Raw genomic sequence first — 12,794 nt, 5'->3', positions numbered from 1 at the left:
AATTTTTAACTTAAAATCCCTTTGGTTTACTAACCTGTCAAGCTTTTTTTGTTAATACAGGCTTAAGAAATAGAAATACATGTTTTTCTGTTTGAGACTGTAGTAATCCACTATGTAGTATTTCATAACATTATAGTATTTGTAGTACATTTCAGTGAAAACTAAGGAATTCTGTAAATTTTTTGATTCATTAGTACTTCGGTTACTGAACTAAAAGCTTCCTCTGAATATGGACAATTAAATATGTCTTTTCTGCTAATAAATGAGATAGATTATCGTATAATCCTCCACATATATATGTCATAATATTTTGGAAGAGGAGTTTTAGTATAAGTGAGATTTGAAGAGCATATGAGCCACAGTGCATAGAAGGATGTAGTGCTAAGTGGCATATGTAGAAGTCTTGATGAAATTTAAAGTATACAGCTGAACTCCATTGCATATAAATGTGCAGGAAGGAATCAAAGTTTCAAAGGAGTATTTTGCATCATCTACATCCTGGCTACTTGCTATGTTAGTAGTGAGGACATATGTCCTAATCTGTAGCTACTTGCTGTGTAATTGTCATGATGGTTATGCTGGTCTTTCCATCTATTATTGAAAAATATCATAAATGCCATTGTTAGCAGTGAATCTTGGGCATTTCAATCTGTAAGTAAATAAACATGCATCAAAGCAGGGTATTTATGTCATGTTTATGTTTTACTTGCAAGCATTTATGCCTAGAAGTGAGGTAATCACAAACTAGAAGAGAAACACACCATTATATCATACTGAATAATGAATATTTGTTATTAGTAATGGTAGTGAATCGAATTTCCTTGAAGCTTTTTACTTTCAAAAAATTTTTCTTTGATTCATTTCAATCCAGTCTTTCCTAATGTTTTTGGAATTCTGATATCTTAATTTTTCACATTTCTTTTCGGTTTTTCTTGACAGAGGATGGCACTTTCATGTTCGCTTTACTCTGTTGGATGTAACTATCTGTTGGATCATCCCATTTTGCAGAATTTTTTTTTTTTTTAACCTGTTTAATCACCCTTAAAATCAACAGAGTTTTATTCAAAATCTACACTAAAATAAGATTGTTATTTTGCCTAATTTTAAAGCCTAACTTAGTATTTGCTCATATATAATTTGTTGCTTCTGCATTTTTAATTTTTCAAATACCTTTAGTTTAAGCCCACTCTTGTGTATTCAAAACAAATAGAAGGTTATTTTGTTTATTTTCAACAAACTTTCATAATTGATTTTGGTAACCATGAAATTTCTCTCAAGTATACCTTTGACAATTCTACTATATTATTTAAAAATTTGAAGTCATTGTTTTCCTGAAATAAAGGAAAAATCAATTTAGGCTTTATGCCTAAAAGCGATTGTTACATTTTGTTTCATCCGTTACCGACTTCAGAGTTAAAAATGTTGACGAATTTTGATAAATTGCATATGGATATATGCCTCTCCTATTGTGCACGTTGCTGAAATCGGTGAAAGATAACGAGAGTTGTGCTTAAAAAAATGATCCAACTGCTGCTTACAATAATGTTGTGGGCCTCTTTTTTAGCTTATTAAATGAAAGAATATTTAGTCAAAATTTCCTCTCTTTCGAACTTCTCCTTAGCACTTACATATGTTATTGTTGTAACTTATCTTACTTATCTGACAATAACATCAGAACAAGCTTATGAAATTCATCACAGCAAAGAATGCAAGATTGTGCCTATCATTGATAAGAGCCTTGAGCACCATACAGGTGGCAGTATGCCTTTGCTCAGTTCTCCTCTCCAGTTTTGATGGAAAGCACCTGGGGGGACAGGTCCGAGGGGCTTCCACCTCTTTTTCCCTACCACCTCCTTTCGAGAGGATTTTCAGCTCACCACATATTTAGAGGCCTCCCATGCTGCACAGGCACTATACAAACATCCATGCCTTCTCCGGGATTTGAACCCAGGCTCTTTGGTACGGCATTGAGCATCTCTAACCACTATCCCGGTTGTGTGGCCCTTAGCAGACATTCACTGCACTAAGGCTTTTTTTTTCTGTTATCAGGCACAAAAGCCATGCTCTGTTAAATTATCAGTATCCACAGAGTAGGAATATGTGACCTCTGACTTTGAGGGTCCAGAAATTCATTGTTAATGGAGGTTCAATAGTAGATATTAATAAAATAAACTACTATGAATGTAGAAATAAAAGAGTCCTGAGCAGATCTTATCAGAGCTCAAAATGGACACATAGCTAGAAATTCCTGCACATAAATATATGAGTTAGTGATTTTTCAATATGAAACTAATTATGATTATGATTGTAAGAAAGGTATCACTAGATCATGCTGTATTAAATGAAGTTCTCTTGTTTTTGATTGTTAAGTATAATATTTTAGGTATATTTTCCTATAAATTGAATAATAAAATGTATTTGTGCAATCTAGAAATTTTTTTCTTGTATTATATTTATGATAAAACTGAATTGCTAATTAAAGATTTTATTATCATTATTATTGTAATTTTAGGTTAATGTTCTTATTTAATAACAATCATGTATTAAACATTTGAAATTTTTAAGACAATAGTGGTTTTTGTTTGTTTGTTTGTTATATTGCTGTATTTAAGAAAAACATAAGCTGATTTTCCTCTCTGAGTTTCACTTTAAATATGTCTTTAAAAGGTTTGGCAGTATATAACATTGATGCGAAGGATATATCTGATTGATTGCCCTGGTGTAGTTTATCCAACTGGTGACACTGATACAGAAATAGTTTTAAAAGGCGTGGTAAGTTGAAATATTTAAAACTTAAGCTGATGATGATCACTATTTGTTTTTTTACACAACTGATTTTTTTCAATATAAATTCAGTAAAATATTCAACATTTGCATACTTTTAAAGCATTGTGTTTCAATTTTAGTAAGATTGTTTGTAGGAAAATGAGGTTTTTTTTTTTTTTTTTTTTTTTTTTAGTTTGAAATCCAAGTTAAGTAAATTGTAAATGGAAAATGTTACTTCTTAATAGATAAAGATAATCTTTGAAAATATTATTACGGATTTGGTATTTAAATAGCTTATGTTAGTTGAATGGTAAATTCAATGGTTTTATTTCCCACGCAGTGCAGCGCGTGACGAATATTAAAAGAAAGCTAAGCCAGAAAATTGAAAATACATGAGCGCGTGCATGTAACATTTAATAAATATCTCTTGAAAGTACTAGAAAATTCTTGCGCGCGATTTTAAAATCTTATAAAAGGAGGAAAACCTCTCAGTTCGTTGTAGTTACTTAGTTTGTTGTTGTTTTCAGAGCTTGTTTAGAAAACTGCTCTTGTAGCGAATTCGCGAATTAGCTTTCTCTAGCTGTTTTGAGTTAAGTTCTTTTGAACGTTTGAGTAGTTAAAAGACAACTACTGTGAGATATTGTAATACTGCATGGATATTTTAGGAAATTTAAGCATATTTGTTGTGATAATAATAAATTTTTGTTCATTTTTCATTGAAGTTGTGCATTCATTTTGTAATGAACCCGTACGCACGCAACAATTTTTGGTGTCAGAAGTGGGATTTTGAATGCCAATTACAAGAGCGATGGAAGAACAATTGAGGCAGCTCATTAGTGCTTTTGCTGCATTCCAAGAAAAGATGGAAGCTGGCCAAGCATCATTTAAAGAAGAGATGAAAGACTCTGTTAAAGAAGAGATTAAATCCTTTAAAAAGGAGATGAAATCTAGTCATGAAAAGATTGAAGCAGGACAACAAAAGATTGAAACAGGTCAAGAAGATATGAAAAGAGAAATTACCTGCATAATAGAAAATAAATTTGAAGCTATGGAAGGCAGAATTGACACAGTTGAAAATAAAGTTGTACAAATTGAAGAAAAAGTTTCTTCCGTAAAAGATCAAATTGAAGAAAGAGTCTCTTCGGTGAAAGAAGAAATTGAAGAAAGAATTTCTTCTGTAAAAGAACATATAGAAGGGAGAGTTTCTGCTGTGGAGGAACGAATTGAAGGAAGAGTTTGTGCCGTCCAACACCAAATCAAACAACAAATTGATGATAGGGTTTCTGCTGTAGCCAAAGAAGTGGATATTTTAAAGAAATTCATAGCGACGGCAGGGAACAATGGTGATGGTTTTAAATTTTTACCCATGCCTGCTCTCTGAAGTTATCCACTTATGATGGGAAGACCTCCTGGCAAGTGTAAAAAATACGATTATCTATAATGGTGGATACGAATAGATGGGATTCCCAAACTAAGGCCTGTCATCTCGCCGCTTCTCTGAGAGCAGACGCAGCAGATATCCTGCAGATGCTTCCCGAGAACCAAAGACTTGACTTTGAAGCTCTATCCAGCGCATTGGAGCTGCGCTTTGGCAAGAAATTTTTAAAAGACTACCGCAAGCTTCAATTAAAATTCCGTCAACAGAAGCCCACCAAATCACTCTAGGAACTCGCCACGGATGTTGGAAGGCTGTCCCACCTCGCCCCTACAGAGTGCCCGAGAGAAACGAGGGAAATCCTGTCGCTGCAATATTTCATCGATGGCATCCGGGACCCTGAAATACAGAAAGCACTGCGAATGGCGGATGTTAAAGATTTGAAAAGTGCTTTAGTGTATGCCATGAAATTTGAGGCAGCCCAACAAGCCACTCGTCGAGACCACCACCCAGTCTGAGCTGTTCAAGTCCAGGAGCCAGGGAATCAAGTCACCGCTCGTCTAGACGATTTGACTAGACAACTGAACGCCTTGAGACAGAATATTGGTGAGAAGAAACCGACCATTAAGTGCTGGAACTGCGGTGCTGAAGGACGCATACTACGAAACTGCAGAATACCCCAGAGTACGGATGTTAAGGCCGCTCCTAACAAACAGCAGGGAAACTAATTAGTGGCCATCTCGCGGGGCAGAGGTTGCCAAATAATGAAAAGCCCCAGTTTAAAGCGCTTCAGATTTCTGCAGTGAGAGGCGGCAGTAATGGACTTTTCATAATAGGACATATTAATGAAGTTCCCTGCAATATGACTATAGATACAGGAGCCAACGTTACCATCATCTGAAAAAATTTGGCTCAGCAACTGGAAAGCAAACGTATCTGGATGCTGCCCTGCGTTACCCTATAGACTGTGTCCGGTGAGAAGATCGACATCGATGGAAAAGTAAATGTTAACATCACATTTGGAAGTGGCGCTTACCATCACACGGCATATGTAGCAGAGATCACTGATTCTTACATACTCGGATTGGACTTTCTAAGGAAATACAATTTTCCCTTGGACTTTAAAAATAACGAATTGCATTCTACATCTGAGAACATAGCCCTATTTGGAATTAATGATGTAATGAAATCTATCCACAAAATTATAGCTCAAGATGATATCACAATATCCACAAGAACCGAGTTTTTACTTCCTGGATCCATAGCCGAAAATAGAAATTTCCGCCATGGCATTATAGAATATCCTGATAACTGTAATAGCCCAAAAGGAGTACTAGTAGCCTCAACACTTGTCGACCTAACCAAAATGTTTATCCCGGTGAGAGTCGCCAATGTAACTGAGAAGTCGAGAGTTATTAAGAAAGGTGAAGTGGTTGCAACATGTACTCCAGTAACCAGCGTTGAAAGAAAGAGTAACATTTCAGAATCCGTGTCCTCAGAGAGCATTACATCAGAGTTATTTCAGAATGCACAATTAAACGATAAAAAATGAAAGGCTGCCGATCGCGTCATTAAAGATCTTCAAGATGTTTTTTCCCGCTCGTCTTCTCACATGGGTTGAACTAGTTTGACACAACATAGAATAGATACCGGCAATCATCCCCCGATCAAGCAACATCCAAGACGTCTACCGTTTGCTAAACAGGAAGAGGTGCGAACACTGTTAAAAGATATGGAAGAAGGCGATGTCCTCGAGCCTTCAGCAAGTCCATGGGCATCTCCCATCGTTCTCGTCAGAAAGACGGCTCAACAAGATTTTGCGTTGACTATCGCCGGTTGAATGAGGTTACGAAGAAAGACAGTTACCCTCTTCCTAGAATTGACGACATTCTAGACACTCTTTCTGGAAGCAAGTGGTTCTCAACACTTGATTTAAAGAGTGCGTATGGGCAGGTAGAAATACATCCTGATGACCGAGAAAAGAAGGCATTTACTACGAGACAAGGGCTTTGGCAATTCAAGGTGATGCTGTTTGGACTGTGTAATGCGCCGGCAACATTCGAACGCCTCATGGAGACTGTTTTGAAAGGTCTTTCCTACAAAGCCTGTCTGATATACCTGGACGACATCATCATTGTCGGAAAGAGTTTTGAAGAACATCTAGAAAATCTTTGAAAGGTGCTTCAGAAACTGAAAGAAGCCAACCTGAAGCTGAGTCCCGCTAAATGCAAATTGTTCCGAACTGCAGAAGTGACTGCAGAAGGTGTGTGCATGGATCCTGAAAAGGTATCAGCAGTTAAATCCTGGAAACCTCCCGAAAATGTCCATCAGCTGAGGAGCTTTATAGGGCCTTGCACCTACTATAGGAGATTCATGAAGGACTTTTCTTCCATCGCAAGAACCCTTCACAAGCTGGCAGAGAGTAAGCAAAATTTCTTGTGGACAAAAGAATGCGAGGATGCACTTAACAACTTAAAGGAGGCTTTAACATCTGCTCCGGTCCTGACGTATCCTCAGCTCGACAGACCATTTATTCTCAACACAGATGCAAGCAATGAAAGTGTCAGTGCTGTTTTGTCCCGAGAAATAGACGGCCAAGAACGTGTAGTAGCTTACTGGAGCAAGTGCCTGTCTAAACCTGAGAGGAATTACTGTGTCACTAGGAAAAAGTTGCTAGCCATAGTTAAAGCCGTAAAGCATTTCTATCATTATCTATATAGCAGAAAATTCATCCTCCGCATAGACCATGCCTCATTGGCCTGGCTTTTAAATTTTAAGAATCCTGAGGGTCAAATAGCCAGGTGGGTACAGAGACTCCAAGAATATGACATCACTATCTGTAATCGTAAGGGATCATCACACGGGAAGGCCGACGCCCTATCTAGACGACCTCGTCCAGAATGCTGCCGATATTGTTCCAGGGTGGAAACGAAATACGAGCTGCTGACTCAGGTCGCAAGACAAATTACAACATCAGCATCGGCTGTTCGAGACCTGTGGAGTGATGATGAAGTCAGAAAAGACCAGCTGGAAGACCGCGACATTAAACCCATGATTGATTTAATGGAGTCATCAAACAGAAAACCTACCTGGCAGGACATTTTTACCTGTAGTCCTACAACAAAACAATATTGGGCACTCTGGGATTCACTTCACATTCGAAACAGCGTCTTATACCGGAAATTCGAATCAGATGATGGGAAGACATTTCGATGGCAACTGATACTTCCAAGATCCCGCATTCCTGATGTCCTTAGCAGCATACATAGCAGCCCTAAAGGAGGCCACTTTGGGATAAAGAAGACCTAGCAGAGAGTTCGTGAGTGCTTTTACTAGAATAATGCAAAGGATGACGTGCAAAAGTGGTGCCGATCTTGCGATGCCTGGGCAGGTCGGAAAGGACCGAGGAAACGCAGCTGAGGCAAGCTGCAACGTTACAACGTAGGTGCGCCGTTTGAACGTATCGCCTTTGACATCTTGGGACCTCTGCCACGAACTGCTGATGGCAACAAATACATACTCGTAGTCATTGATTACTTCACCAAGTGGCCTGAAGCGTATCCTATTCCTGATCAAGAGGCTGTTACAGTAGCTGAGGTGATGATACAGCACTGGATTTCCAGTTTTGGAGTGCGTCTTCAATTACATTCCGATCAGGGAAGGAATTTTACCTCGGTAGTAATCAAAGAACTATGCAAACTACTCGGCATTGACAAAACCCAAACGACGCCATTACATCCCCAGTCGGACGACATGGTAGAGAAGTTCAATCGAACCATCCTTAACAACCTCTCATGAGTGGTTTTCAGAAACCAGCATTATTGGGACAAGAAATTATTGCTGTTTTTACGGGCTTATCGCAGTGCTGTTTTCGAGACTACCGGCTATTCCCCATCACAGATGCTCTTCGGTCGTGACCTTTGTCTGCCTTGTGATCTATTGTTTGGTCGCCCTCCGGATGCTCCTTCATTGTCTGAGGAATATATTCAAGATCTCCAGGCCTGGTTTGAAGTGATGCACAACTTTGCATGAGAGCGAGTCAACTTGGCGACGGAGAAGATGAAGACCCGCTACGACACAAGAGCTATTGAATATCAATTCCACGAAGGAGACAAGGTATGGTTGTGAAATCCGACTCAACGGAAAGGACTTTGTCCGAAATTACAGTCACCTTGGGATGGTCCGTACACGGTCCTAAACAGACTGAATGACATCGTGGTTCGGATTCGTAAGTCTTCGAACTCTAAGCCTAAAGTCATTCATTACGACAGTTTAGCTCATTACTATGGCCATAGTACGTAATGTAAATAATTGTAAATAGTGTAAGACCATGGTCCTTTTTGTTTCTAAATGTGTATTTAGTATTTGATTTGTATTTGATAGCATTTGATTTGTTTTATTTATTGCATTTATTGTTCATGTTGTTTATTATTGTAATGTAATGCTTATTATTGCATTTATGCCACAGTTGTAAGTTTGGCTTCCTGTCCAGAGATGGTATTGCCCGGGATGTGCAGTCCTTGGGAAGGGGGCAGTGTTATGGATTTGGTATTTAAATAGCTTATGTTAGTTGAATGGTAAATTAAATAGTTTTGTTTCCCGCGCAGTGCAGCGCGTGACGAATATTAAAAGAAAGCTAAGCCGTAAAATTGAAAATACAAGAGCGCGTGCATGTAACATTTAATAAATATCTCTTTTTTGATTTCGAGAAAGTACTAGAAAATTCTCACGTGTGATTTTAAAATCTTATAAAAGGAAGAAAACCTCTCAGTTCGTTGTAGTTACTTAGTTTGTTGTTGTTTTCAGAGTTTGTTTAGAAAACTGCTGTTGTAGCGAATTCGCAGATTAGCTTTCTCTAGCTGTTTTGAGTTAAGTTCTCTTGAACGTTTGAGTAGTTAAAAGATAACTACTGTGAGATATTGTAATACTGCATGAATATTTTAGGAAATTTAAGCATATTTGTTGTGATAATAATTAATTTTTTTCATTTTTCATCGAACTTGTGCATTCATTTCGTATTGAACCCGTACGCACTCAACAATATAATAGTGGAAAAAAAGTTCTGCACTTTAAATAATTTCAGTGCTAAATAATTTAATGTACCTTAGGTTCCAGCATATAATAACCATTTATAATTTCAACAACTGGCAAATGTATGGAACAGTATGTATGTGGGGGAAGTGTTTCATGCAGTAAATAATTCTGCAAAGAGGGTGGGTTGTATTCATCACAGATGTGCACAAGAATGTTATTCTAGGGTTTTGAGAAATAGTATACGTGGCTCTTTTAGTAGTAAATATAGCTCCTGCCACACGAAACAGATGCAATGCTGGTTTCAAATGCAAAGTCATTCATTTTGTGAAAGTAAATGAAAATCATGCTGCCACAGGTATGTTTGGTGTTGGTGAAAGCTGTATACTTGAGTGGAAGAAAAATGATATCACAATAATTAATATAACTAGAGTAAATATGCTTTTCATAAAGGAGTAATCAAATAGGCTGTTCTAGAAGAAAGTGTTGCAAACTGGGCCCTAGAAAATCGTCAGAATGGATTAATTGTAACAAGAAGCAGTGTTCATTTATATGTCTTAAAATGGGCAAATGAAAGAGAAAACTTTAAAGCAACTTTGAGTTTGCAGTTCATTTATGGCATGGAATAATTTAGTTCTACAAGGGGAGGGGGAAAAAGAGTTTTGCAAAAGTTTAAAAAGATTTGGACAACATATTGATAAGTTTTCACAGGTATGTTATTGACCTGCAAATGAAAAAAAAAAAAAAATTGTGTTACATATTAGAAGTATGGATGAAACTCCAGTAATATTTGATATTATAAGAAATAAAACAATTCAGGTAAAAGGAACAAAAATTGTTCAAATAAAACAACAAATTTCGAAAGCTATCGCTAGTGCTTTCCTTTTTAGTGGATGGTATGAAATTAAAACCTATAGTTATTCTTAAATGAAAGATAGTGCCAAAGTGTAATTTCCTAAATGGCATTTTTTTTTTTTTTTTTTTTTTTTTTTTTTTTAATTCTTGTTCATGAGAAAAGATGGGCATGGAAATGGTGTGAAATTGTAAATAAGCACTGTTTGGCAAGAGCATACTGGTCTTTAAGAATTCAGAGAGTCTTTTAGTTTGGGACATTGTTAGATCCCATCTAGCAGATAACAGAAAGAAATTGGTGAAAGAGCGTAATACAGATATGGCTGTTATTCCAGGTGGATTAATGTCATTAGTTCACTCTTTAGATATATGTATCAATAAAGCATTCAAAGAAAATGTTAAATCACAGTGAAATACATGGATGTTAGAAGTAAAACTTTTGTACAAGAAGGCAAATAAGTCAGTATGCCAGTCTAAAATTAGTTTGTGAGTGGATAGTAAAAGCATGGAATGAAATTAAACCGGACATAATTCAAAAGTCATTTAAAAAAATGTAGTATGTAAAATAATATAAAAGGAATGGAAGATGATTATTTATTTATGGATCAGAGCAACAGTAATGGTGAAGAGGAAACAAAATTTGAGATGTGCCTGAAGCTATAAAGGAAGACGAATGTGATGAACTTTTTATGTTATCCAATAATGAAACTTTTTAAGTTCATAAGGTATCTCATTTCTTTTAAATCCATTTAAGGTATCATTACATTTTCCACTAAGCAGGACAGCATTTAGGTACATGTAGAAATCACAGTTTTTGTATGCTCATCTTTTAATCTGTCATTTTTATATCCAGCATATTATGATGCACACCCATAAATTTTGATCTTATTCTTTATATTAAAAAAGCACGTTATAATGCCAGAATATACAGTTAAAGTAACAGTCGCATCATTGAACTCTCTTTGATTTTTAAAAATCCTTTGGTGCAAAATATAAATCTAATTTAATCGTCAAAAAGTGCTTAAATTCATTATTTTTAGGAGTTTTGTTTTTTGTGCATAATACAAAGTCCAAAATTCGGATATTCAGTATCCAGAATGATATAATATCCAGACCACCAGCTAGAAAATGAGTAAATATAATAAAATAAAACAATAAAAAAATCCTCTCCTTACAAAACCTAGAAATGGAGATTGTAATACTCAACAAAAGGAAGCAAGCGTGCCTTAAATACAATTTTCCTCCTAACTAATTAAGATTTCTGCATGTCACTTTCCAACAGTTGCTGGCTATATTTGGTGATAATACTCTGGCCATAGCTAGTGACAATATCTTTATTGACATTGTATTGGTGTTGGCCAAGATCATACATCTGGTGTTGGGGGGGGGTAGGATGGGCACTACACATATTGTCAATTTTTACAATGTGTATTGGTCCTAAGTTCTGCTGTCTCATGCCACTCTAAATTCTAAAAATTCTGCTACCCTGTACCTTTTTTAAATTCTAAAAATTTTGTCATCTCTAATTTTTGCCACCTCTAAATTTATTGTCATCACACAGATGAGAAATTGGGTAGTGATTCTGACTGCCATACCAAAGGGCTCGGGTTTGAATCTTGGAAAAGAAATGGATGCAAAATATCTGTCCTTTCACAAGAGGCAGTTGTGGTCCATGAGTTAAGTGCCTCCATAATAAAAATACTTTCGACCTTAGTAGGCCAATGCCTATAACGCCTAGTAGGCCTATAAGGGGCATTGGATTTTTTATTTCCCCCTGTCTGCTGCAGCTGCACTGCCTCCTGTTAAAAAAATTATCAATCTTCTATCTGACCAAAACAACAAAGAATGGCTCCATGTGGCCATGTGATCTTACTAGATTTAAAATGATGATCCAAAATTCTAGACTTTCTGAAATCTGAAATTTCTGACACCCTACCCTCATGATTCCAAATCTCAGACTTTGTATTTTAGTGCAATCACCTTGAGGCAGTTTGCTGATTTTTACAGAGTTGAAATTGATGATTAATAGTTGCAAAAAAATATTGCATATATACTTATCATGTTTTATATTTAAATTAGGTGTTTGTCCTAAAAATCAATCAATAAACCTACTTAAATGAGGGTTTTTTTTTTTTTTTTTTTTTTCCCTATGTTCTGATAGAAATTTCATGACATTTGCTTTAAGAAAGAATCTGATGTGTACACCACATGACTTCCTTGTACGAAATATTAAATTATATGCATTTTTCTTGCATTTCATTTAAACTTATTGGATTGAATTAAATCTACTTCGCCGACAGCGCATAAACCACAATAGAATAAATGCGTTCTTAAAAATTCACTCTAGTATTTGTTTACCATAGCGACACTGGTGCTAGATTCACTTAATAGTATTATATTTCGTTCATATTATAACTCATAATGCATAAAATTTATATCATTTAAAGAATAGAATTATCTAATCGTTGCCACATGTTCTATTCAAATACTATAATAAATAATAAAGCTAGAATGATGTATAAAAGAAATTAAGCAAATAAAACAAAAAAGAAACAGTTTTTCACAGACGATTGAGCATTTCTCATTCAATTAATTCAGTTCTCACTTCTCAAGAAGGCAAAAATACATAAAAACTCAAAATATCTATATAAAAAATTATGAAGTAAATCTTAAACATTTCCTCGAAAAAATTCCAAAAAGAATTAAGCATGATTTAATTGGCAATAATAAATGAAGACGTTATCTTTGTTATTGCGAAGCTAAGTTTTTC

At 36.0% G+C, this 12,794-nt stretch overlaps 1 protein-coding gene across 1 annotated transcript in view; it reads left to right on the top strand.

Annotated features, from left to right (window-relative positions):
• Ns2 (nucleostemin 2) overlaps window positions 1-12,794 on the top strand; it is a 98,134-nt gene that overhangs the window by 50,842 nt on the left and 34,498 nt on the right. Inside the window, exon 10 of the mRNA XM_085806556.1 lies at window positions 2,668-2,772. Coding sequence (XP_085662682.1) covers window positions 2,668-2,772 — 105 coding nt within the window. The remainder of the gene's footprint in view (window positions 1-2,667; window positions 2,773-12,794) is intronic.

The sequence above is a fragment of the Stegodyphus dumicola genome, chromosome 12, assembly GCF_044657685.1.
Source record: "Stegodyphus dumicola isolate Sdum_Otavi_A_Nest chromosome 12, ASM4465768v1".
In the NCBI taxonomy this organism is placed as follows: domain Eukaryota; kingdom Metazoa; phylum Arthropoda; class Arachnida; order Araneae; family Eresidae; genus Stegodyphus; species Stegodyphus dumicola.
This window is presented reverse-complemented; position numbering and strand designations above follow the sequence as displayed.